Here is a 26,293-nt window from a genome sequence, read left to right on the forward strand (position 1 = left end):
GATCCAGGAACACCATGCACACATTTTATCCACCGTAAACCATCTGATTTATCTGGAGTTTTACTTTGGATCTTCTTACTGTGCTGTAGTTTTTCCTGCAGAGGTCACGTCTGCTTCAGCACAAGTAAACTCGGCCCCCGTGACCTTTGCAAACTGTAAGAGAAAAGAAGGAGTGAAACTAATGAAACAAACGATTCACTCATTTGCACATAAACTCTTTTATTGTAATTAAGACCTCAAAAGTTTCCGCATGATGGATAAATTACATCATAAGTTAAATAAGACTCCAGTAGACTGATGGGAAGTAACTATGTGCATTTACTTAAGTATTGTACTTAGGTACTGCATCATCATTATTTTCACCTCTGCTGTAATCATGGTTTTTGTTCATCATCCATTTGAGGCTCTTTTTCTAGGACTCACCAAGTAAACTATTCCAGAAGGAGTTGTATGTTGCACTGCCGGTTACAGCTCCGAGTCTGGCTGGATTCCTCCTCACCGTGTGCACTGAGAAGCCAGCAGGGCCGGTCACCTCCACCTCCACCACATGATAGTCACTTAGTCTGCATGGGGCATGGAGAGGGGAGTGAAAAGTGTGATAAACACAGGTTTTGTAAAGACTGCATCAGGTCAGTCAGACTCACGCCGTGTCAGAGACGATCTCTCCCTGAACACCAGAGAAGCCGAGCGTTCCTGCTGCCACTGCTGCTGCTGCCATGGTGTTAACGTTGTTTGGAGCACGTGGGCACAGCTCAGCCACAGAGCCTTTAAACAAAACACGCCTGCCCTCTCCCTCCGTCCACTCGGAGAGGACGTCTCCTGTCAGCCGGAAGCAGGACGGATGCTTGGACATTCTTATAAATAAAGCCTGAAAACAAGTCATGACATAATTACAGCACAATAAGGTTTAAAGTTATTGTCGTTTCCTCCTTAAATTTAACCCTTTCATTTGAATTTTGTGTAAAGTTATCCTGTCACATACATGGTAAATAAAAAAGCTGATGGAAGACAGAAGAGACAATGGAAGAAGGAGTTGCCCATATTATAAATGTATCTATGTACTAATGTACTTCATGTTTTATCCTTTATAATGCTTTATAAAATACTTTATAACCATTTCTATGACACACGTGGTCCTTTATGCCCATGGGAATGTTGGCAGCAGCTGATATGTAATGTTCATACTCATGTAACTCAAGCAAAGCTCTGTAGTGTTGCCAGGAATTTAAAACATATTTTGGCATATTCAGTAAGTAATAAAGATTTATGTGGCAACAGATGTAAAACAGTATTAAGGTCAGCATGTACCAGATGTTTAATATACTGTGCAAGAGTGAAAAGGTTTTGCCTAAAATACTTAAAGATAAACATATCAGTCGGTGGATTCTTTGACCTGGAACTTGTGCAGCTGAAACAAAGCATGCTCAGTCTAACACCACACCTGCATGGCCTCAGTCTTACCTTCAAGCCCCCACTATCATTCAGCCTCTGGATGTCCTGGCCTCCCCATAATGCACCGCTGGGGACGTAGAGCGTCCTCCCGTACTGCTGAGCCGCCTGACGCAGCTTCTGGTTCAGATGAGGATCTGAGAGAGCAGAGGGAGAGCCAACCTGACAGGAGCAGAAACATGGGAACAAAGAGGATGACATCATCCTGTGACTAACAGTGGAAACTGCTGTCAGAATCTGTGTTCTCATCCTCTGTGATGGAAACATACAGAACCTATTTTAAGAACTTATTTCATAAAGTGCTACTTCTTGTTTACAAAGCTTTAAATTGTATGGCACCCCAATATCTCTCTGACCTGCTCACTGGCTACAGCCCCATCAGATCCCTCAGATCATCAGGTATGAGCCTCCTGAATGTAACTCAAGTTAAAACCAAAGCAGGTGAAGGTGCGTTTAGTCACTATGGTGCTGTTCTCTGGAACAAACTGATGACCTGAGATCTGTGGAAACTTTATGTTCTTTAAAAGCAGACTTAAAACTTCTCTCGTGCCTTCGACTGTTAGTGTGTTTTTGTTTGTGTGTGTGTTTGTGTGTGTATGGACTTGTGTGGATTCCCTTGTGTGTGCCTGATGTAAACGTGTGTGTGCCCTTACAGGGTTAGGTCAGGGCACAAGGCCTATACTTTCAGTATATGTGTGTTGTGTACAAGGTCATTTTCTTAATGCGTTTTGAACTTTAGAATTGTGTTTCTGGATTCATTTCATTTATGTGTGTTTTATTTATGTGTGTGTTTGTTTGTTCTTATCTTCTGTAAAGCACATTGAGTTACATCTGCATGAAATGTGCAAATAAAATTGAATTGAATTGAATTTATTCACACACTAGTTTAAAGCAGAAGTATGTGTCTGCAATTCTGACCAGTGATGTCATACATATCTGCTGGAGACAGCAAATCTATATCTCCCAATATCTCACAAATATCTATCTATAAAATCTACCAGAAACATGTACACACTGTGTCACAGGCCCGTTTCTTATCTGTCTTGTCTTTTGCAGCCGAGGAACAGGAACATGATTTGTCAAACATATATCTGTCTCCACATGAATAACTTGTCCACACAAACAGAGGACGCTCTCACCATGAAATGAGACTGAGACAGGAAGTGAGGCCCAAATTCTTTCACTATCTGTGGATGGCAAACCTCTACGATGACATCACAGCGCCTAAAAAACACAGTATTTAATGAAATGTGGTGCATGTTTTCTATGGTAGCACAGACATAATATAACATGTGTTTTAGCATTAGGGTTTATATTGCATATGTGTGTGTTTGCACCTTTCTGCAAAAGATGATAGATCTCCAAGTATGAGGTCATCAGGAACTAAACCTTTGAGTTTGTCTGAATTTCTGTTCCAAACAAAGGCCAGAGTTAGACCGAGAGCAGCTCCATCTTTCAGGATCCTCTCCACCAGGAACTGCCCTAAAGCACGCGCGCACACACACACACACACACACACACACACACACACACACAGAAGAAAAACATTACAGGAGGATACTTTAGTGACACTAAGATTCATTTAAATGATGACGATTACAACAGATTGAAGGGGGAGTTCAGACCTAGATGTCCGTATCCTACAACTCCGATCCTCTGTGAGGAAGAGCCGGTTGCCATGTCCTGTGCAGAGAAAGCAAAGGTGCCTGCAACTTGTTACCACAAACCAAAACACACGTTTGCTTTTGACCTAACTTCCTATCTGATCGCTCTCAATCTCCCCTTATAACACTTGCTATTTATTGCTCTACTCACCAGATAATCCCACACTCCTCCGCAGCCGTGTGTCTCCCAACTTGAAGCACACAACTACAGGACTTGTGGGCAAGCAGAGTACAAAGTTTGACTCAGAGCAGCCGGTTAATTATTGTTAGTCCTTCCATGAGTGGAAGTGTCACAGACTGGGCTCCTCCTTCACCCATTCACAGAATTTCACATTGATTCTTACATAACATGTGCTGCACATCAATCAACATGTTTACATTTTTTCTGAATGCTCAATAAAACCATATTTAATTCTTATAATCAAATATATTGATTTATATCTTCTGTTGTTGGACAGAGGTTTGTCCTGTTACGATATAAAGGTGGAGTTCTGCTCCATTTTTTCATGAAATCTGAAGCGTTGTGGCCATCAAGTGAACTTTAAAATGATCTGTTTTATATTATGTATTTGTTACAACTCCCCTTAAACTGCTGTTATCACAAAACACATATTTGTTGGAAAATAAATCCCATCCAACAGCTGGATTTATGCTTTCAGATTAACCCTGTTATTGTTGCTGGATTTGTGACTCCATCATGACTAACTCTGTCTCTCTCTCTCTTTTGTGTTTATGTTGGAGGAGATGAACAGTTCTGCATTTTGCATCACCTACACACTTCAGAGATGACGTGAAGGATTTCCCTAAAGGAATAATTTGACCATTAAACATGTCATTGCCAATGTCATCAGAAGATTTCATGTAAAGTAGGAACAACAACCTTTGTCATACATAAGTTTACTACTACATCAACTTTGCCCCTTGAGTGTTGATGTCACCATTATATTCCAGCTGAATAGGTCAAAGGTCAGCTGTGTGTCCAGGAGGAAATCGATTATCAGAGTACAATCAGACAGCAAGGATCGGTCTAAAGTTCATCTCTGTGAAATTCCAACAGACTGAGAGGCACGGCACAGATTCCAGTCAGGAGGACAAGAGCTGAACATCTGAGGATTACGTGTGTTTGTTACCAGGACAGTAAAGGCAGCGCTGCATAGACAGAAGAAGAGAAGAGAAAAAACAGGACAGGTTCATCCTACTGAGACATCTGCTGGAGCCCACAACGGTGCTGACTCTGAGACGATGGACATCCTTGAGACAGATGCCTATGACAGGCGGCAGAGGAGAAACATGGTAGCTAAAAATCATTTATCCTCATTTATAGAAATAGGTCAAAAGTTCTTTATGTTACTTATTACACTCTCTTCATGTGGAATGAACAAAAATGCCTCAAATCATCTTTTTACTCTTTAAAAGTCAGCACATGTAGTGACGTGTCTCTCTGTTTCTTTCTGTTCCTTCGTCTCTGTCAGTCCTGTACTCTCCTTTTCTCCCTCTTGCCTTTCTTTCTGTCCTCAGCTTTGTACTTCTACCTGTGGACTCCTGACTCGCCTGCGTCCATCACCTCTGCAGGTGTCAAATCAGCCCCGACACTCCTGCTAGCTGCAATAGTGCTGAGCTGGAATGGAGGTCAGAGTGTCCTGGGTGTGGTGGGAGGACTGGTCTTCTCTGCTGTGGGCGACTGCTGCCTGGTGTGGCCTGAGCTTTTCCTGCATGGTAAGAGACGTGTGTGGATACGAGTAAAACAAACTTTAAGATGCAGGCCAAACAGAATGTATGTGCATTGCATAGATAGAAATATAACTATAAGACGTGATATTAATATAAAGCTTCAATGACATAAATAAAGCCGCAGGATTTTTATTGTTCAAATAATTAATGCATTATTCATTTTACTGAAATTATTTTGTTTTCAACATCTCACACATCTGTTTCAGGAATGGGTGCGTTCGCTGTGGCTCACCTGCTCTACTCGCTCACCTTCCTCTCCAGTCATTATTCAGCAGAGTCCTCCTCCTCTTTGAACCGCTTTCTGTATCTGATCCTGTTCCTGATTGGAGGAGGTTTTTACATCTACCTGTATCCATTCCTGCAGAAGGCCCCAGACTCAGAACTACTTATTCCAGGCGTAGGAGTCTACATCCTTCTAATTGCTCTGATGGGGACATTAGCTATCAGAACCCGCCACGCAGCGACACTTTTGGGAAGTTTGTCCTTCATGGTGTCTGACATGTCGCTGGCTCTGCAGGTTTTCAAAGTGACGCCACCAGCAGAGCATGGTCATATCATTGTCATGGTGACATATTATTTGGCGCAGCTGCTTATCGCTGTGGGTGATGTAAGGGCAGTGAGGAACAAGGACGATCTTGCAAAATGGAAGAGGTCCTAAATTGGATCCCTGTGGCATCCCTAAAATCTGAAGTACCTCTCTCGCCCTCGTAAACAACTAAAACTTCCTAAAAATACTAACGTCAAGGATTTTTTTAAATGAACCAAATCAAGATATCTAAACCATTTGTACTGGATATGATTAATTGATCACACTAACGGTCTTAAAATCATGTATCAGAACAATATCTGTTTTCTGTCATTTATTCCAAAATATTTTAATCTGTGATTTTAGGTAACATTCATTTTCAAGTGTAGGTTGTGCACGTCTTAACAATGTTTTCCACTCAGGAGCTAGCAGTTATATGTATATAAACAGTTCCAGTTGTTTTGTTGATAATAAATAAATATGGTGTAAAAAAAATAAACAATGATGCTGATACCGAGTCTTGTTTTAAGAGACAATCCACTAAAATTAAATGAAATTACAGGAATTGCAACAATTAAAATGAGTTGTACATTTTTACCTTAACATTGAGATGTAAATATAAACAATTCAAACAGAAGAACTACCTGTGAGGGACGTGTTTGGTATTACATTTAAGACAAACTGGGTAAAATAACTGCTGACTTGAAAAAGTATTTTATACATTAGAGTTATTTACACGGTAAAATCCAGCTCCTGGATTACATGCAAATATGGACAGACAAAAACGTTGCTAAACATCCATGATCTGTACCATGAATGTGCGGTTACATCTCTGCACACTGAAACTAAAACATGTGACTTAAATAAAACTTCAGCGATCCATCCCATTTTCATCCGACTGCTGCCCGCGGAAACAGGTAACCCTCAAAGTCTCACAGAACTCCAGTTCTTCCTGTTAGAAAATAAAATGTGATGTGTCAAGAATTAAGCTTCATCCTTCATGAACTCTTTTTCTTACACCTACTATGATAATAATTGACTTACAAAAAAGTGCATGTTTTGACAAAGAAGAGACAAGTGTCCTTACAACTGGCTTTAGACTTAAGTCCAAACTATTGCAACACTTTAACTCAGTTTTACCATCTTTTACCATTAGGCTATTAAAACAATGTGTGAATTACCTGACTCTCTTCTTTTCCTTGGAGCTCTCTGGATCGCTGCCTGAGAACCTCCTCCAGGCCGAGAGCTGGATTCCTGCAGTCTTTGAGACCCTGTGGACAGTCTTCTACCAGACTACATCAGAAACACAACAGATAGAATTACTGATGTGGACAATGAACAAAGCTAACTTGCTGAAGAAATTATGGTAGAGAGTGCTTCTTACCAGCAAAGGGCGCCAAGCACATGCTCATGGAAAGGTGAGTGTGGTGTGCGGAGGACAGATACCAGCTGCTGTACCATACCCATGGAGATGACTGTGTCTGCAGGAAGAAAAGAAATGGATAAACATACAGACAAAAAATATCTAAAACCATAAAAAATAACTACCACTGAGATGTTAAAATGCCCCAGAAGATGGAACATACAGTGTCTGCAGGAATGATTTGAACTCCAGATTTACAAATCTTGATCTATGTTAAACTGACAATCTCAAAGATTTCAGTTTCGTTCTCTTTGGCGCCCCCTAATGGCAATATACGGTAATTGTGGGAGGACACTTCCCAGTTTAACCAGACGTCTATAGTTGTCTCCCTTTGTTACAGTTGTAACTCTTGATTTTCGGTGACGGTCGCTTTCCTTTTCAGACTGTTTGCTTCATCTGAGCGTCGAGTTTGTTTCTTTTTCTTCACTTCTTGTTGAAGTTGTATCTGTAGTCATCCATCTTTTCTTTGTTTGTTCAGCCATAGTGGATTACTGTTTACTCGCAACACTTGCTCCGCCTACCCTCTCTGGCAGACCAACCACTGCTGGATGATGGAAAACGCGTCACTAACTGGGCGCCGCTTGTGATTTTTTGTGTGAATGTCGACACAGACACCCGGTCTGTAATACTGCAAATGCAAAGGCTTTCATCAGTGGGCCATAGGCTCAGTCACCATTGTGTTACCTCATTCGGCGATAGATAGTGACTTAACATTTAGTTACAGGAAAATCTTCGACATTATTACTTTCAGTTCATATTTGATTGTTTTGTTTTGTTTGGATTAGAAACTGGAAATTAACTTATTTAAAGAACAGTTAAATATCAAAGCAACTCCTCTTTTCATCGAGTATTTCAGAGGTACTTTAGCTAAAACAAGCGGGAGAATTGTGTCAAGATGATCTGAATGACTTGTTGAAAAGCATCTCTTGTTCATACCTTTCTGTTCAGGAGTTGATGTCAGCAGGTTGAGCAGAAGGAATGCAGACTTGGTCCTGAGTTTCTCGTTCTCTGACTGCATCCCTCGCATCAGCACTGAAAAGCCATCGTGAGCCAAGAACGCCTGAAGTCCTGCCTCCTGCTCTCGAACCAGACCTGGAGTCATAACAGAACACAGTTACAGTTTTGTTCTTGCAGCTGTCCTCTACACTGGATGTCAAGCTGCATGAATGTAGACAATGTAAATCTAGTCTTAATTGTTTTATCATCACTCTGTCAGTGTTGTCTTCTTCATTATTAGCCACTTCTAAGCAGACACTGTTGAAGATTAAACATCTGTATAGTTGATTTTTGCACCACTGTCTCGGATACTCACACGACACAGCATAAAGGGCTTTTACTCTGACAGTCGGGTGGGGGTCTGAATCTGTCAGCTGGAGCAGTTTGGGAAGGGCTCCGATGCTAAGCAAGTGGACCTGAACCTGCGGCATGTTCTGGGCACAGGAAGCGATCAGCTCAGCAGCTCGCCACCTCAGCCCACTTTGAGCATGACACAGATAATAGGAGACGCTCAATTCCAGTCCACCGAGAATCATCAGGTCTGTGAAGCAGAAGAAGAGGGGAAACAATCAGGACAATGCTAAAGAGTATCTTGATCCATAACCTCTTTCTATCTAGAAGCTCCATTCTAACATCTATAGACTGCTTTGAAGATATCAACACTAATACCATTTATTACAAACCTCTAGCATTGTCCAAGTTCTCACACAACTCTGACAGCACCTCAAAGGCCGACTCCCGCTCATCTTCATCCTCTTCATCCCTCTCCTCCTCTCCTTCTTGTTCCTTTTCATTTGTTCCCTGTTTACTTAAGACAGCCAGGCATTGCTTCATCTGCTCCACTTCATCCATCTGCCCTTTGCAGACATCTGAAAGAGCTTCTCTCAGCCATGTTTTCCTCTGTTACAAAGACAGAGCACAAGTTTTAATTTGATGCAAGATCATCTACATGGGTTCAAATACAAACTTGGACTTAACCTTAAAAGGATTTGAACATCTACGACCCAAACTGTCTTGTTAAAATAGATTCTCAAAAAAAAACCATACAAATGCTCATATGAAGCGAAGAGAAATAAGACTTGAGAGCACAATTCAATTTGAGAAAACCCCACAGGGAACTGGGTTTAATTTGCTTTGAATAAATGCTTCTGATAAAGACATTATGAGAAACAGTGACTCAACACTTCTTACCTTTAGCTGGCACAATTTATTCTGAGCACTTGTGTCTAGAACAACATTACATAACTACTTTCATAATAAGTTAATGTCAGAAATAGTTTAAAAAGGCCTTTAACCATTTCCTACAGCGCAAAATGCCAAATTAAAATTGTTTGTTTAGTTCTACCATCATTTCAAAACTCCTATGCACCTGTCCTATGAAATAGATGTGTGAAGTATTTCTCTACTTGTATTTTTTAGCTAAGCCAAGGCACAAATAACATCATATATGTGAATACACTGCAAGAAGTAAGGTAACAATAATAAACAGCACGTTTCTCACATGCCTTCTAATCAGGCTGTTTTAGGCCATATTCTTAAAGTGAAACCTATTAAATCTGGACCCAATGAGGTGGGTGTGCATAAGTGTATGATAATGAAAAAGTTCTTACCTCCTCTGACATGGGTTCAACAGGGACAGGTCCCTCTGCGGCTGATCCAGCATCCACTGCCAGCTGCAGAACTCCCTGAAGGTTCTGGGGATATCTCCTGTTCTGTCTGTCTTCTGCCATGGTGAGACCGGCTGATGACCAAAACATAAATCGGTTAGACAAGGACAACCGGATTGTAGATGTGGAGCAGTACCTTTGGGGTCCTGGTTATATCCCACACACAGGAAGCCAACCCAGCAGACAGATTACTCTAGAAAATTAGTGATTGATTCGGTCAGTATCCTAGCACAACCTACCTAATTATTACACAGTACAAGAATGATAATAATAATAATAATAATAATAACAACAACGACAACAGCAGAAATTCAGAAACTCAACAGCTCTTCATAACAGCTTAACACGACTAGCTAGCTATTTAGTTACGTATAACATTACATCTCGTTGTCAAATTTTGATTATTCCCATCTTACCTCTTTAAGAGTCCTATAAAACCGTGTTGAATGAATGTCCCCGCTGTTTCTTTTTGAGCTCAAAACCAATTCACTCCCCTTTTAAACACAGAAACATGTATGTGCTAGAACATTCTAGCTAGCTGATCTCACGAGTGGCAAGGAGGCTGCCATGCTTTACCGTAAACCTTGAACCAACTTGTCCATCAAAATGTTTTTGCCGTACTCTTTTATCACGTCCACAAACCCGTGTCACTCTTTAATTTATCTGCGCCGTTGAAGTCCAACAAAATTACAATATAGTAAAACTGAAAGTAACGCGCCTTGGTTTTTATAAAGCACGGCAGCAAAGTACAGTATATTACCGTATTTAAGGTTAATCACTGACGTATGTACGAGCGACTTTCAGAGAGTATCAGTAAAAGTAAGAGAAGCACCACGGTCAGTTGTCGCCTACAATCCACCCGTCTTCAAGGTCTTGTTGAAGACGAGTAGAAGAGTAGAAAAGGAAATACTTCTAGCCTCCAATGCAGCAGACAAAATAAAAAGCGTATACAAAGACGCTTACTTAAGTTATATATAATAAGTTATTTATACAGGTGTATAAATGTAATTTGCATTATTTGCAATATTGTAAATGTACTAGAAGTGTTATTTGTAATATAATAGCAGTATTTTAAATTCCTGTTTGATATTGTCGTAACGAATAAAAACGCTGCCGAAGTCTGCTGCGAGGAACGACAGCTTTGGATCTGGCTGGGTATACTCTTGATTGTTTCATCATCTTTGGTTCGTCTTACCATCCAAGATGGCGGCGCTGGTGGGACTGCGTGCATGTTTCTCTGGTAAAAATCGTTTATTTCTCATGCAGTATTTTGCTTACATGTAATTATTGTTTCAAAAATGTGTATTCGTTGTTATGCATCAGCGTCTGTTAATTGTTTCGGCAGAAATATCACCTATCATAAAAAAAGAGATGATGATGTCTCTTCCGAGAGCAAGGTCACGTTACCACAGAACGTTAGCTAACTAAACAGCTAGCCTACGACTAGTATTGACGGAGCGATGATGGCTGAGACTAGCTAATATTATAGACAACTGTATTGGTACCAGATATCTAACAACATCTTATTTGAAGCAGAATGACACAGTCGAGTCTTCCCTTCTGGCTCAAAGGTGGTTGTTAGCGTAGTGACAGCTGCTTTTAGATATCTGATGTAACCTGTATGTTTATAAATCAGATACGAAACTCTAATATAGTCCAGTTCCTTTATCCATCCATTATCTCTATTAACAGATGTATGCACTGATTAAAACGGACATAAAGTGAGCATCACAAGTTTCAGTCACTGTCAGCCTGCTGAGCAAATTGAGCAGGTGTAAGGCATGACTGTATGTTGCAAAAAGATTTAAAAGAATAGCTGAAATTCTGTCATGGACCAATAATACATCACAAAGTTTCAATGCTTTTAGGATTGACAAGAAGTGTTTTATAGGAACACATACTATGTGAATTATAGGATGATTTGCCAATGCTGTGCTGTCAAAAATACAACATTATCTAATTTTATAAAATTCTCACATTTTGATTCCTGCTTCTCAGCACTTCAGCTTTCTTCGCCCAGCCTCCTGCACAGCTCCTACAAAATAGTGAGTATGATCACAAACTGCACTCTACAGCTGACATTTTGTAACTGGTAAATTATACAGTTTGCCTTTTTTCTTGTAGTGTGCTGTGCCTCTGAGTCGGCGGACCTTTGCTGCAGAAGCTAAGAAGACATACAGCAGAGAAAAGCCCCACGTGAACATTGGAACAATTGGCCATGTTGATCACGGCAAGACCACCCTAACAGCAGCCATCACAAAAGGTAAAATCACAGAGGTCCGTGTTTCATTCTTACGGTACCTCGGATGAATTTAACTTGCATATTTTTTCTAGTTTTGTCGAACAAGAAAAATCAGAGTGCAACCTTGATTTGTATTTTGGTCCTCAGTTCTCGCTGATGCTGGTGGTGCAAACTTTAAAAAGTATGAGGATATTGACAATGCCCCTGAGGAGAAGGCTAGAGGAATCACCATCAACGCCTCTCATGTGGAATACACCACAGCCAACAGACATTATGCTCACACAGACTGTCCAGGTCATGCTGACTACGTCAAGGTAATCTGCTTTAACTCTACAAAGCACCTGCAGCCAACCTGGCCTAGAAAGTGCTTAACCTGATGCAGCTTCCTTGTTGTTTTTAAATGCCCCGTCTTTTGTTGTCCTGAAACATTTCAATCTCATTAATTTACTTAGTGAACAACATAATTAATCCTTTAATTACTGTAATTGATTTCTTATTCCAGAACATGATCACAGGCACATCCCAGATGGACGGCTGCATCCTGGTGGTGGCGGGCACTGACGGCCAGATGCCTCAGACACGAGAGCACCTCCTGTTGGCCCGGCAGATAGGTGTGGAGCATGTGGTGGTTTTCATCAACAAGGCCGACGCTGTGGAGGACAAAGAGATGCTGGAGCTGGTGGAGATCGAGATCCGCGAGCTTCTCACAGAGTTCGGCTATGATGGCGAGAACACACCTGTGGTCATCGGCTCTGCCCTCTGCGCGCTGGAGGTGAGAGGAACACGGGCCGTCCTTAAATGATAAAACTGCTAATCTGCTAATCCTAACCACAGTTTAATTCACTTAGGTGGTTTAATCAGTGGTAAAATGGTCAAATGTTTGTCAAGCTAACAAAATCATTAACCATGAATCATTTATCACTTATAGTGACCACTCATTTTTTACATCTCTACCCTCCAATATGAGTCATCTGAAACCAGGGATTAAAAAAATTATTATTATTTTGACTTATATTGCAATTTCCATATTATTTGCCGTATTAAAGGGAATGATAATTTTTACATAATTATTCTCATTTCCATTGAAAAACATTGATTATGGTGTGATTTTTTTTACTTACATCTGTGTGTGATGTGTAGGCCGGAACATCTCTGCAGCACAATATTCAGATTAAAGTGTTTTTTTTTACATACATTTCACCTCTAACAAATCCTGCGCCTCCTGGGCGCTGGTTTAGCTCAGCGATTAAATCATGCAGCCCATTTTCAGAGGCCATAGTCCTCAATGCAGCGGCCTCGGGTTCGACTCCCACCCTCGGCCCTTTACCGCATGTCGTCCCCACTCTCTCTCTTTCCCCTGTTTCTGACTCCATCCACTGTCCTCTCTTTCTGATTACATGCATAAAAGGCCTCCTGCAATTTGAATTGCAATAGTTCATATTGATTTTGAATGTTATCTACTTTTACTTTATTATTTAATCTCAGAACAGAGAGCCTGAGCTCGGGGTGAACTCGGTGATGAAGCTCCTGGAGATCGTGGATTCTTACGTTCCTCTGCCCAAAAGAGAGCTGGACAAACCTTTCCTTCTGCCCATTGAAGGAGTTTATTCAATCCCAGGTATGAAAAATAACCTTATTAAGGAGAAATGTTTGTTGAATCTTTGTTTCTTTCACTAAATTAGAAACTTCACCGTGTGGTGAAATATAACAGATCTGCACCATTAGCTGTAAATGTTAATTTCTATATTATATAAACCACTTCAAATCGTGACGGGTTACTTGCTCTAAATATATTGTTTATGTTATCTTTCAGGCAGGGGTACAGTGGTGTCGGGCACCATGGAGAGAGGTGTCATCAAGAAAGGAGATGACACTGAGTTTATTGGCCACAGTCGCAGCTTTAAGTCAGTGGTGACAGGTAAGTGAAAGAAAAGGCAACAGAATGTTTCATGTGTAGTTGCAGCTGATGTGTTGATTTTAAATGATACTTTTAGGTCCTAAACCGTGAACATATCTGCCTTTCCTAACATAGTATTATGGAAAGCAAGGCATGCATGTCTGCTGACCAATTCTGTGTACATTTAGACGCATATATGAAAGTCTTCATCCACACAACACTAAATAAACACGTTTTTTGGAACAATGTTGTTTTTATAATTAATGCAAGGATCATTTTTCTTGTGGCTCATAGTGACCAACACCTAGACAAGACATGTTTTGTAAGCAGTCCTTTATTCGTCACTTGTTTGCATGTTAGAAAAAAGAAGCTTTTAAAACAGCCTCTAGGACTTTATGCACTGCCGGAGAATTCACCTGTCCTTTCATCTTCAGGTATTGAGATGTTCCACAAGTCTCTGGATCGGGCAGAGGCGGGAGATAACCTGGGCGCTCTGGTCAGGGGACTGAAGAGAGAGGATTTGAGGAGAGGGATGGTGATGTGCAAACCAGGATCCATCCTGCCTCACCAGAAAGTCAAGGCCCAGGTCTGTGAGCGCTAAGGTTTAGACAATTATCTAATGGCACTTTATTTTATAAGTCTGGAGTCTTATTCTTTTTTTAAATGAAATACTGTATCCTGTAACTGAAACTCAGATGTGTGTGCTTCTTGTATTACAGGTGTATGTTCTCAGTAAGGAGGAGGGAGGCAGACACAAACCGTTCATGTCCAACTTCATGCCCGTCATGTTCTCTCTAACCTGGGACATGGCCTGCAAAGTCATTCTCCCGGAAGAAAAGGTGTGTGTGTGTGTGTGTGTGTGTGTGTGTGTGTGTCTGTGTGTGTGTCTGTGTGTGTGTCTGTGTGTGTGTCTGTGTGTGTGTCTGTGTGTGTGTGTCTGTGTCTGTGTCCCAAAATTTTCTGTATTCTAGTAAATGTTTATTGTAAAAAGTTCTTTAACTGCTGTATTCAAACAGGTGCATAACTGAGTTTTTGCAGGGAGCTAACAAGACATTTAGAACGATGCAGCACGATGACAGTAAACACTCTCTGGTCTGTTGTTCTTGTCTGCTCTCAGGAGATGGTGATGCCAGGGGAGGACACCTCCTTGACGCTTTTACTTCGCCAGCCGATGGTTCTAGAAAAAGGCCAGAGGTTCACTCTGAGGGATGGAAACAGAACCATCGGCACCGGCCTGGTTACAGAAATCCTGAAGTATACAGATGATGACAAGCCCAAGTGGGGCTAAATGCTCTATGGGCCTGAAATTCTACAGAGGGATCTGGGGAGGGGGGAGGAGGGAGGGTGTGCCAGAAGGGGGGAGGAAGAAGGGTGTTTGGTTGTCTGTGCCTGACCAAATCAAATGATTAAATAGAAATCCAGAACATGAACCCATGTAAGAGCCTCGGCCAGGAGAGGACGCAAAGAAACGCATGGCTTTGTTGTGCGATACGACCCAACCACGATATCTGTTATGTTTAGCACTGTCTTTGTGTTTAAGGCCAGACTGTCGAAATAATGTCATCTATGTAATAAAATGTATTTAATAATAAGGTTCATTATTTTGTGGTATTGACAGCAAACTTCAGCAAAACACAAACACACAAAAGAGCAAAATATTATGACATATTCTGCTATGTTACACTATAAAAACTGTCTGTACTGTGTCAGATGTACACAGAATCTTTGAACATGAATCTGTAGATGAAGACTTGGCCGACAGTGGAAATTGTTCACTACTGCTGGTTACAAAGTAATATACCACAAGAGGGCAGCATAAGATGCCTCAGGAGTCTTTCTACAGTTATGAAGACTTCTGAGTACAAAACAGAACAGAACTAAAATCTGTGTTTTCAGATACTCGTTACTGCAGTAAAATGAGTATATCTTCAATCATGATCGTTCCTATCTATGATTTATACTTTTTTGACTATAACTGGAAATTAACTAGTCTGACAAGAACAATCATTTCACTGACTTGCTAAATCACCAATTGAAAATGAGCAATGGTGACTGGAGGAGGGGTCTAGCAGGGTCTTAAGCCCCTCTGATCCCCCTAAACCCTCCTCCCCAGTTATTTTATGACTAAAATGTTTGTGTAATAAAAATTGTAACGTACAGGTTGATCTTTCGTATATTTATATATATTTAAACAACTAAAAATGTTTTTGATTTACATCCTTTTGCTTTAGTGATGTGTTGACCTTTGACCTCAGCTGCTTGTTGTGCAATTTGATTTGTTGGTTAAATCATAGCCAGTCTGATTGAATGTGGGGGACAACATAAACATACCTCTAACAGTTTAGTCTAGGAGATACTACAAGTGTCATATATATTCAGTGAAATACAAGAAGTTTGTGCTAATCAGCTAATTATCAGTTACTTTTGTTATCAATAAGAATGAGGGAAAGTGGATAATGTTAGTGGCATCGATCATTCCAGCAACGAGAATGCTAACGTGATGACTTCGTGACACAAACAAGGATTATAAGAAGCAAGAGGACGGCGAGGGAGAGGACTGTCCAAACCAGCTGCATTCATTCTGTGAGTTAGCATCGTTAGCTAAAAAGAAGCTACTTCTGTCATGTGCTTTGTGCTGCGGGCTAACGTTAGCTACAGCTGGGCGGCAGCTGCTAGCAAGCAGGAGTTGTGCAGTACTGTTTAAATGGATATGCTTTACCACAAAGTGTTTAACTTAAGCAGTACTGCAGTCGTTTTTACTCACAGCTGTGAGTAAGTGCTTTGTAAATCCACATATGCTTTTTGTGGTGACTTTGATTGGATCATTTTGGACCACGTTTTGTGTGTATTTGTTTAATAGTAATATTCTGAATTATCGTGCTTGCGGTGCACATTTAGTGACGGGCATTTGAATTATATACCAAACATTATTGAATCTCTTTTGTTTCTGTTGTAATAGCATTTGTTTTTTAGTCCCTGCTTTAAACAATGCCGCCCCCACATAGCTCCTCAAATACTTGTGATAGTAGAAAATAAGACATCTCTGTTGGTTGGAGACAAAGAGCATCAGCCTGAGAGATGAGTAATCCTAAAGGGAACGTTTGAAAATGGAGCTAGAGACTGTAACGTAACTTTATTGGTGAGACTTTTAAATATCGAGTGTGTTTTTGCAGATCATTTACGTGTGATAAACCAGGCTGACCCTGCTGGAGTTCTTTCATCCCCAGCAGGAAGTTCTCCAGTTGCTCTGTGTTTGCTTGAAGTATTTGAGTCAGTGCCTGCTGTAATCCAATCAGCCTGTTGCTGTAATCAAATACTGTACGTCTGCAGGAAGACAGGCCGGAGCGGCTCTCACTGCTGAGTGATGTGCTCAGCTGGAGGATGAATGTCTCCACAAGCAAAATAACTTAGAGAGATATGGATGATCAGACAGTAAACACTGGTATGTACTGGTGGTTAGTGATACTGGCTTTGACTGCCTCTCAAGAGTGCTGTTGATGCACTAAATGTGATTCAAACCAGCGCTCACCTGTGATGGATGTTAGCTGAATCATGTGAAGACAACGGAAGACGTTTGTGCTCAATTCACATGTTCATGTTGGCAACAACCTCACAGAGGGATGAGAAACGTCTCACTGTCAGCATCGAGCGTGATTTATTTAGCATTATATACAGTGTCTAATCAATTGATGACCTGGTTGGTTTTAGGATTAATCAATTTTAAAAAATAAACAAACCCAAAAACTCTTTACCATTAGGGGAAAGAGGAAAGCAGTTTAATGTAGTAATGTAAGGCTTTTTGTTTTGTTTCACCCTTTTACTTTTTTTAAGCAAAGACAGCTCGCATGCTTTCCTGTGCAGGTTTTCACGATGCAGTAAGACCGTATGTTAAATTACAGTCTTATCCAACCTGATTTCCGAATCCAGTTTCTTTCGTCAGATTTTCCCAGTCATCTTTTAAGTCTCCTTGTGAAAGGAAGATCGCTGATAGGAAAATATCAGCACAAGGAGACTTCTCCAACCATAAGCTGTCCACACCCGTTGAAAGGATAACACGACCCTGCCTGAGCGATCTGATTTAGCTGTGAACGGAAAGAGAAACTGCAATTTAATATCAAGAAGATGCTTAGACTGGTTTCCTTAACTTGTCCTGTCCCGATGAGATGTCCCATCTCTGAGCCAAGGACCACAAGATTTATTTCCTTCCTTTTTCAACATGAACCTCATTTCCAACGATTCTGACCATCACCTCTTCTGCCTGAATGGGTGGTCACTTCCTATGAGAAGCACATCGAGCCAAAGAGCATCCAAAACATCTTCAACCCAGAGATATCCAGCAGACATTTTTAGCTCATCTATCAGAATAAGGTATCGCAGCAGCGCAGACTGTACTAAACAATGTCAAGGTTCAGTGAAAACTTGAGATCATTTTCCTCCCAGCTTTTCATCTTTTATTAGAGAGCAGTCAACCTGTTGAAACAGACTTTGCAAGATGAATACTTTTATATACGTGACTTTATATACGGTCAAACATTTTGAAAACTCCAGTGAGTCAGTAAGAAACCATCGAAGCATCGATGTCATTATTTCAAGATCATTAATTTTATTTATTTACTTTTATAGATTTCTCCAGTAAACATAATAATTGATCAGGAGATAATGCCTTGTTTTCTTGAGTTATGGAATAATAACAGAGAACTTGAATATTTGTGTCTGGCTCATTTGTTAACAAATGGCTCCATAGTTAAAAAGTTGATAAGGTACTCGTCAGAGTTGATTTATTGTTAACTGAAAAGGCAGGAACAACATGATGTGTGGTGTTTTGGCTTGAGGACAGGAAGTGCAGCTGTTGCATCATGTTACTTTTATCCATCCTCCACCTCCTCCTGGCAGCTGAGGGAAACCATGAAGAACAGAGCTGCTGCAATTAAGGCCGAATTTACCTCTAAACAACCCACTCTGCATGTTGGAAGACTGACCCTCCACGCTTCTCTTCCTCCAACACTGACGAGTGGGTGGGAAGCATCCCAGTTTATTCTCTGTGCTCCTTCCATCATATCTGAGCACTTCTCAGAGGACATGCAGCTCTCATGGAGGGAGAAATTACACATTCATTTGACCCTTAAATAGTTTCCTGACAGTTAACAGCGTGGAAGACAGTTTCTTCTTTTAAATGTCTCTGTGCCAAGATAGCAGTTTATGATCACATACACCCTGTTGACAGACAGGGCATGTTGACAGACAGGGCATATTTAATGGTAATGGCATAAAACCAGACCTGGGTTACATAAATGTTTAGTCCAACACGTAGATATATTGATAAAGAATAGGACTCAAGCATTTCCTCAAACACAAATGTCATGTGACGTGCAGGAGATTCTGTCACGTTGTAGAGGCACCCTCACAGATATTGGCCGATTTAACAAAAGCTATTTATTAAGGTTAAGGTTTGGAGCATTACTTGTATTTCAAATGTGTAAACTCATTTTAACATGGCATAAAAAATGAGACCTCTCCTTATTTCTCGGTAGCATATTACAGTCTGGTGACCGATATAAGGATTCGGGACGGTTTGGCCAGGACACTCCAAAGGATTGTGTTTTGCGTTTTAGCTCTGCCTCCTTTAGCTAACCTATACAACGCTAACACTGTGCAACAATAGCTAAGCTAAGTCCAACGCAAAACCTCCCAAATGTACATCTACTGAAGCCTGTGTGGCCACATAATGAGACTGACATCAGGGGGAGACTAGGGGCAACTTTGGAGGGCATCTGATTCATGGAGGGACCTTCATTTGGTTTAGTTAGCTAATGTTAGCTTGCTTGCTAGCTTTTGCTAGCTGATACATTTTACATTTATAAACAGAAAAAATCAGTGAAAAGTGGGCCCACAGCAAAGCATTGCAAAAACATGATCAGTCCTTATACACATAAACATTTGTAAGTACAAACATAAGTGCAAAAAGTAAATTTCTCTTGCAGCCCTCCTGCAGTACCATCACAGCCCACCAGGGGGTCATGTTGAACACTTTGGGCATCAGTGATGAAATTAAACTCCCCAGCTGATCTGGCCTACAGTTTGCAAATTACTTTTCCAGCATGAGGATAAAAAAACAAACACTTCCTATCCAGGCAACGTAGCAAAGTTACAGCTAGCTGATTAGCTAATACTTGCTTACTGGCTTATGTTATTAATGCAAGACGATATCTGAGTGGATGTTGTCTAGCATTTTTGTTGTCTACCAAATTTATTCGCCAGCAAACATGCAGGGCAGTCATGTTCAGTCATGTGTTTGTCACAATGTTGTTTTGTTCAATTGTGTGTGTGTGTGTGTGTGTGTGTGTGATCTCTATTCTAGTGTTCAAGGTTACAGGGCAGTGAAATCAAGCAGGACTGCCAACTCTTGTGTACATATGCAAAGACATGCCTGATTGATTGCGTAAGAGTGAAAGGAGAAACCTCTGACCCCAACCAGATACGCTTCCACCAAATCACAGCCATAAATCACAGTCTGTTCCTCCGTGTTTATCAAAAGCCTCGCTCCCATTTTCCCTCCACGGCTGCTTTGATTTGATTTAACTGTACAACAAATACATTCAGTAGGTGCTTGTTGATAAATGATCCCTTTGTGTCTGTCTACCGTACAGGAAAAAGAAAACTGTAGGCCTTGAGAGATTTACTTTATTGTGGTAATAGACAGGAGAAAATTTTTTTGTCTGTCACTTTACAACTTGTTGTCCCACATGACAAACTCAAACCCTGCAAGGAGACACAAGGTGCGATTCAGAGGCAGGACTGCTTCAAATGCATTAAATGGAAGACAAGAAGAGGTCAGATTCTTTCCGTCCATCAAGCAAAGAGAGCTTCCAAGTTCTTTCTTTGCCAAGGAAACGTATGATATTAACACTGAATCTTTAAAATAATATATAAATACTTAGTCTCAATTTAGCTCGAAAGACCTTAAAAACAAACAGAAGAAAAAATGTATTTACAATATCGTCCTGCCAAACGTACAAATTAGAGTTCGTCCCTCTTTCTACATGCAGAAGATCCTCGGCCCTGCTCACAGTGCAGATGGCGGAGGAAACGCCATTTGTTTTCTAGAGCGAGCCTATTCTGATATTTTCAGCACAAGTCAGCAAGATATTATTACACATGTGTTCAAATCTGCTGAAATAGCAGTCAGCTGTATAGGTTAACCCACATGGAGCCTTAAGTGAGAGAAATGGGGAGCAAAACTAATTAATCTCACCCGGGATAAATAAAACTGGTACAGTCTGACCTGATATCTTCTTCACTCGCCCAATAAGAAAGGAGGAGGAGAATAATGCCACCAGCAAAGAACATAGAAAGTCAACTTCGGTTGTATGACAAAAATGTATTCAGTGCAAGAACTTAACATGTATATGAAGTGCATGGAGGTCTGTCATTTTAAAAACAGATAAATAATACATCGTTTGAAGCCGTGCGTGTGCTCCATCCTGAGAGAAACTAGGCTGCACACTTGTTTCCTTAAAGCTGTGTGTGTCTGTATCAAACACATGATTATGATCAAGCAAATGTGTCTTGAGTCAAATTAATTTTAATAATGTTCCAGAGTCTTCTAGAAGTATGTGTTGATTTCTTTTAGAAACAAACAATGTTCACTGCGTTCTTTTTAAGATAAACTGTATCGTCTGATAAAACATGTACCATGACACAATAATGACTTTAAATCTCTGTAAAAACTTGTAAGAGAAACCTGCACCAAGAACGGATCTTGAACTAGTCGTGCATGTGACAGGTTTTCATTGGCCTCTTCTTTGTCCAATGGGGGCCAACAAAAATAGTGTCATGTCTTTCACTCCTGATATGTGAGGGGTCACAGACAGATTCTCCTGCTGTTGCTGTTTTTATGTCCTGAGCTAACGGAGAGGGCTGAACATTGAGGCGCTTGTTATTTGTCTTTGGTTATTTCTAATTGTGTATTTTAATTTTTTTCACAGAGGTCATGATGTGACCTTTTGTGACCTGCACCTGCACATCTGTAAGAAGAAAAGGTGTCATCTGTAACATATAAGGGTAAGTGTATAATCTATAATCTACCTTCATTCCCTGTAGGAAACATATTGCATCAAAACTGACGAATTTACCCCCCTGCAACCGGGCAATCGCAGAGTCAACGCCCCTACAAGCGGTATAGATAATAGACGGATGGGAGGTCAAAGGTTACGTCACCTAGCAGATTGACTTTATCGGAGTCGTCTAATATAACCCGCTCTTTCCTGCTGCTTATTAGATCTGGGTTAGTTTACATTCCAGTTGCCATTACCTGAGTTAGAGTAGTTTGTCCTGAAGCCTTTTGTCTTACACTGAAAGTCAAACATAAAGTCATATTGGAAAAATACAGCATGAAGCTCGTCTCTGTCTCGTGTGTTGTTTGTAATCCTAGCGAGACAAGCTAAGCTAAACAGGTTGTTTTTATTGTACTCACACTAGGACGTACTATTAGAACTGTTTCACTGCCACAAGAGACCATTACTGTCTTTATTCCCTAGAAATAAAGAAACAATACTAACTTGTTGGGGACCTGTTAGCTTATTATTATGATGTAGACACAAGAGAACATGTAAATCATCTGCTTCAAATGTTAGAAAGTTAGCTGGAGATGGTGTTTGCAACCAATTCATGAAGCTAACATTAGCTTAATTAGCTTGGAAGATGGAAGCTACAAACCTTCAGCTAATTAAATCTGGCGTCTGCATGTGTCGGCCACTGCTCGAGATGAACGACCCATTGTTTCAGTGAGTCCTGTGATTTCCTGCTTTTAAAGTAAAAGGAGAATAGAAATGTGTTATTACCAGGGGGAGCGTTAGCATTGAGCTTTGAGGATTCAGGTAAACTTTCACGGAAAAACATCTGCTCTGGTCAACAGTTGTCCCTGCTAGCAGGCTACGCTATCCGTTATTAACATGTGATGCGCCATGAAGTGTGTTTTCCCTTTTTGTGATGGAGCTGTGTAAAACTTCACCTTGTCATGTGTCTCCCACGATTACGTGCAGTCCAAACGCATATTGTATGTCAGTCCTCCACCAACATTGTATATGTGTAATTTTCAGAGTCTTATTGTTCTCATAAATCAATCAGGTTGATCTAAACCTCTCTGTGTTTACCAGTGAGTCTGAAGAAATATCCCCAAGGTTTCTAAACGAAGCTTCACTCCACACTGTAAATGGTATATTTAAGGACTGTGAAAAGCACCTACAGATATTCTCACCAAACTATGAAACATTTCTCCAAATATTCATACAAAACTATTCTATTGTCATGCACTTTATGACCATCTGCAAAGTGAAACGTGTCAGTCCTGTTTGCATTTCATAAAGCTCAATAAGTATCTCAGGGAAGACAAAGTTAGTCCCATGACAAACGTCCGAGTTTCAGCCTTGCTTGTATGATGGAGAGCTGTACTGCTGTTTCTCCATCAGCAGCAGAAATGTCTCTTTATTTCCTCATGTCATTCTAATGACAGTCATAGGGATCTTTACATGATGCTTGCTTTGCTCGGCATCCAGAAACCAACAAAAACAGTTAAAGGTTAAATCTCTGATTCTTTCGGGGACGACAGCTGATCACGTGCAGGAGTGGTCTGCTCATTCACTAACTCTGATGAACACTTCCTGTCCTTCTCGGCGTCTCCCTCCTCCTCCTCATCCCTGCTGATGAAGGCCAGCTCGTTCTCGTAGCAGAAGGAGTTGGCACCAGATGTTGGGAATTTTCTCTCCTCCATGTCCTTGGCGCTGCACCTCGGGGTGGATGGTACTTCGAATGTTTTGTGAAAGTAAGCGTAATCTATCCTGTACTGGCTCTTCTCCTCAAAGATGATGGGCTCGAAGCGGTGACCCCACAGGATCTCTGAGGGCAGGTAAGAGCTGCGAGCCTGCGTCGTCATAGCTGTGGCCTCCACCAACCCTTCAAGTATGATCACTATTTCAAAGTCAGAGGTTTCCAGATCTTGCTTACTGATGCCAAACAGTGGACTCTCTTCATCAATCTCATGTATGACGGTGAGGGGTGCGACCAGAAACAGGCGGTCTGTGCCTTTGTCATAACCGACGTTCATGTCAATCTGATCCAGGGGGATATACTCGCCTTCCTCTGTGAAACGAGGTTTGACAAGCTGGGCTCGCACATGAGCCTCCACAATGTGGCTCTTCCTTAAATTAGCAACCCTGAACATGAGGCACAGTTTCCCATCCCGTAAAGCGATGACTGCGTTGTGGCTGAACAGAAGAGTCTCTGCACGCTTTTTGGGCCTCGCCATCTTGGCCATGATTGCACCAATCATGAAGGCATCGATGATGCAGCCCATGATGGACTGAAAGACCACCATGAAGACAGCAGCAGGACATTCCTCTGTCACGCAGCGAGCTCCATACCCGATGGTCGTCTGGGTCTCAATAGAGAAGAGGAAGGCTGCCACAAATGTGTTGACCTGCGTGACACAAGGAACAAAGCTGTCGTCCCCCGCAGGATGGTCCATGTCACCGTGAAGAAGCGCAATTACCCAGAATGCCAGGCCAAAGGTCAGCCACGACACTACAAACGCCAGGCTGAACAGCAGGAACATATATCGCCAGCGGATGTCCACACAAGTAGTGAAAATGTCAGATATGTACCGCTGGGACTTCTCGTCCATGTTCGTGAAATGGATGTTGCATTGGCCCGTCTTACCGACAAACCGGCTGTGGTATTTGCGTCTTGTGTGAATCTTTCCATTGCCGAAGCTGCCCACGGCAGGCATGGTGCTGAGTCTCAGGCCTTCTTCTTCACAGGACAGGAAGCTGTGGTGGTGGGCCCTTCCCACGCTCATGCCTCGGTGGGGCACAGCCACGCGGCTTCACACTATCAGCCCGGCTCATACAAACCTGACCAGGCTCATAGGAGGTTACAGCTCCGTCCAATACAAACTCAATGTCGACTGGAACTGAGAGGTGAAGCGCAGAAGAGGTGTCCTGGGAAGAGGAGACCAGTAAGATATTAGTGTTCGACATTATCAACAATACAATAATCTTAGTATTGAAGCTGTTTAGACGTAGATTAATTTATACTGCATAACTTAGGACAAATATGGAAGGGATTCAGTCAAACAGATTCTTTATGTTAAAAACTGGCTTTAAAGAAACTCAACAACTTTATAATGTCCATTGCATCTGATTTTCCGTCCTCCCTGTTTGTCTCCACGTCTCTGACTCAAACTCCTGGGTATATACAATACATGTTTCTCTGATCATCAAGGTACAGAAATAGCAGCTAATCCAATGCCCTGCCATTTTATGTGACGTATCTTCTGTTTCCTCCAGCTGGCACGTCTATTAGAGTCACTGGAGTCCTGAGATGAGGCTGTGTGATTCCCCTGTGAGGCTGAACTGGAAAAAAACATGAGCTGAGAAAGACGAGGCAGAAAATTGTGTCTCACAGGAGAGACGGCCTCAGATACCAAGGGGTTTATGGAGGGAATCCATGGTCGAATTAAGGGTCGTTAATGGCAAAAAATATGCCTTTTTACGTTGGTGCCCTCGGAAAAACATATTTTACAAGTTTAGAAAAGATTTATGTACAAAATTAAACTTTTTACTTTTAAAGCAGTAGAAACATTTTTCTGAGAGGGAGACGAATGGGTGCTATAAGAAACTACTTTAATCAACTTATATTATAGTCTGACATCAATGATAATGCTAACATATTTAGCAATATAACCATGTTTACCACTTAGCATAGCATGCTAGCTAACATTGGCCTGTTAGCTGTAAACACGAAGTATTTAGTAACATCACACAGAAACTCAAACCTGCTGGTGGCCCGAGAGGAGAAGTCAGGGTTTCACCAGAGTTAGTGGGAACTTTAAATATCTTTAATTTCAAAGACCTAAAATTCTGCAGGTCATTCAGTTCCTATATTTATGTAATTTCCCCTTTTTGCTTCATGAAGTTTAAGTGCTCTGCTTCTGTGTTTTTACAGGATAATCTCGCTGACTCTGATATCAAGTCATAAAACACGACGCTGTCTCACCATCACTCTGCAGACTCGAGGGGACAGAATTCTACTAAAGGTCACCACAAGGTGACTTTAATATAATTATTATCCTGTTTGATCCCAGTTATATTAGTAATGTTTAAGGATGAACATAGGAGGACACTTTAGGACTAGTTGGATACAAAAGATGAAGTCAAACACCAAATAATGAAGCTCATCGCCTTAAGATGTAGAGCTGTGAGGCAACCGGGATTTCATCTTTATTTTCATTAACTTCCAAACAGGTCGTAAAGTCTGCGAAGTAGCCTTCCTAGGAAAACGTTAATACCCTGTAACAGGTGACTAAACAGCAGGTTATTTATAAAGTAGATGATTATTTTACTCTGCCTTCTATGTAGAGAATCGTTCGGTATGTTTCTAAGAGCTTAGAGCTCAGTCTCCAGGATGACAACAGCAAATGTGACATTTCTGTTTGCCTGTGTGTGATTGTCAATGCCTTTGTGTGCCTTTGTGTGTGTTTTGCGCCATATTTGCCGTTCCTCAATGCTGTAGTTGCTAGGAAGCAGGATGTTGAGTGTCCAGAGGATATTAATATCTGATATTCTGTGCGACAGCTCCTCAGCTCTCACAGGAGCCACACTCTGCCTGCTGGGCTGTGATCTGAGCGCCCGAGCAGACATTAG

The 26,293-nt window shown here is 41.2% G+C and overlaps 5 protein-coding genes across 5 annotated transcripts; 2 read left to right on the forward strand and 3 right to left on the reverse strand.

Annotated features, from left to right (window-relative positions):
- Nucleotides 1–88: 88 nt before the first annotated feature.
- aspdh (aspartate dehydrogenase domain containing) lies at nucleotides 89–3,144 on the reverse strand. The gene is made up of 7 exons (XM_069674791.1): nucleotides 3,075–3,144; nucleotides 2,787–2,931; nucleotides 2,589–2,673; nucleotides 1,462–1,611; nucleotides 645–868; nucleotides 424–563; nucleotides 89–153 (listed from the first exon to the last, which is right to left on the reverse strand). The coding sequence occupies exons 1-7, from the start codon at nucleotides 3,127–3,129 to the stop codon at nucleotides 116–118; spliced, it is 837 nt and encodes a 278-aa protein (XP_069530892.1). The 5' UTR covers nucleotides 3,130–3,144; the 3' UTR covers nucleotides 89–115.
- Nucleotides 3,145–4,355: 1,211 nt separating this feature from the next.
- On the forward strand, nucleotides 4,356–5,502 carry tmem86b (transmembrane protein 86B). Its single transcript, XM_069674897.1, has 3 exons — nucleotides 4,356–4,406; nucleotides 4,586–4,829; nucleotides 5,051–5,502. The coding sequence occupies exons 1-3, from the start codon at nucleotides 4,356–4,358 to the stop codon at nucleotides 5,500–5,502; spliced, it is 747 nt and encodes a 248-aa protein (XP_069530998.1).
- A 201-nt stretch (nucleotides 5,503–5,703) lies between these two features.
- On the reverse strand, nucleotides 5,704–10,003 carry hspbp1 (HSPA (heat shock 70kDa) binding protein, cytoplasmic cochaperone 1). Its single transcript, XM_069674611.1, has 8 exons — nucleotides 9,873–10,003; nucleotides 9,400–9,530; nucleotides 8,473–8,689; nucleotides 8,106–8,330; nucleotides 7,730–7,885; nucleotides 6,755–6,851; nucleotides 6,552–6,663; nucleotides 5,704–6,322 (listed from the first exon to the last, which is right to left on the reverse strand). Exons 2-8 carry the CDS (start codon nucleotides 9,517–9,519, stop codon nucleotides 6,242–6,244), a joined length of 1,008 nt encoding a protein of 335 aa, XP_069530712.1. The 5' UTR covers nucleotides 9,520–9,530; nucleotides 9,873–10,003; the 3' UTR covers nucleotides 5,704–6,241.
- Nucleotides 10,004–10,650: 647 nt separating this feature from the next.
- On the forward strand, nucleotides 10,651–15,187 carry tufm (Tu translation elongation factor, mitochondrial). Its single transcript, XM_069674067.1, has 10 exons — nucleotides 10,651–10,696; nucleotides 11,455–11,501; nucleotides 11,581–11,719; nucleotides 11,846–12,012; nucleotides 12,201–12,470; nucleotides 13,184–13,316; nucleotides 13,512–13,616; nucleotides 14,030–14,181; nucleotides 14,315–14,434; nucleotides 14,713–15,187. Exons 1-10 carry the CDS (start codon nucleotides 10,660–10,662, stop codon nucleotides 14,881–14,883), a joined length of 1,341 nt encoding a protein of 446 aa, XP_069530168.1. The 5' UTR covers nucleotides 10,651–10,659; the 3' UTR covers nucleotides 14,884–15,187.
- Nucleotides 15,188–20,258: 5,071 nt separating this feature from the next.
- Nucleotides 20,259–24,488, reverse strand: kcnj12b (potassium inwardly rectifying channel subfamily J member 12b). Its single transcript, XM_069674069.1, has one exon. The coding sequence runs from the start codon at nucleotides 24,445–24,447 to the stop codon at nucleotides 23,173–23,175; it is 1,275 nt and encodes a 424-aa protein (XP_069530170.1). The 5' UTR covers nucleotides 24,448–24,488; the 3' UTR covers nucleotides 20,259–23,172.
- Between the last annotated feature and the right edge of the window lie 1,805 nt (nucleotides 24,489–26,293).

The sequence above is a fragment of the Semicossyphus pulcher genome, unplaced genomic scaffold, assembly GCF_022749685.1.
Source record: "Semicossyphus pulcher isolate SPU_LCO1_2020_fin unplaced genomic scaffold, fSemPul1.0.p SCAF_23, whole genome shotgun sequence".
NCBI classification, from domain to species: Eukaryota; Metazoa; Chordata; class Actinopteri; order Labriformes; family Labridae; genus Semicossyphus; species Semicossyphus pulcher.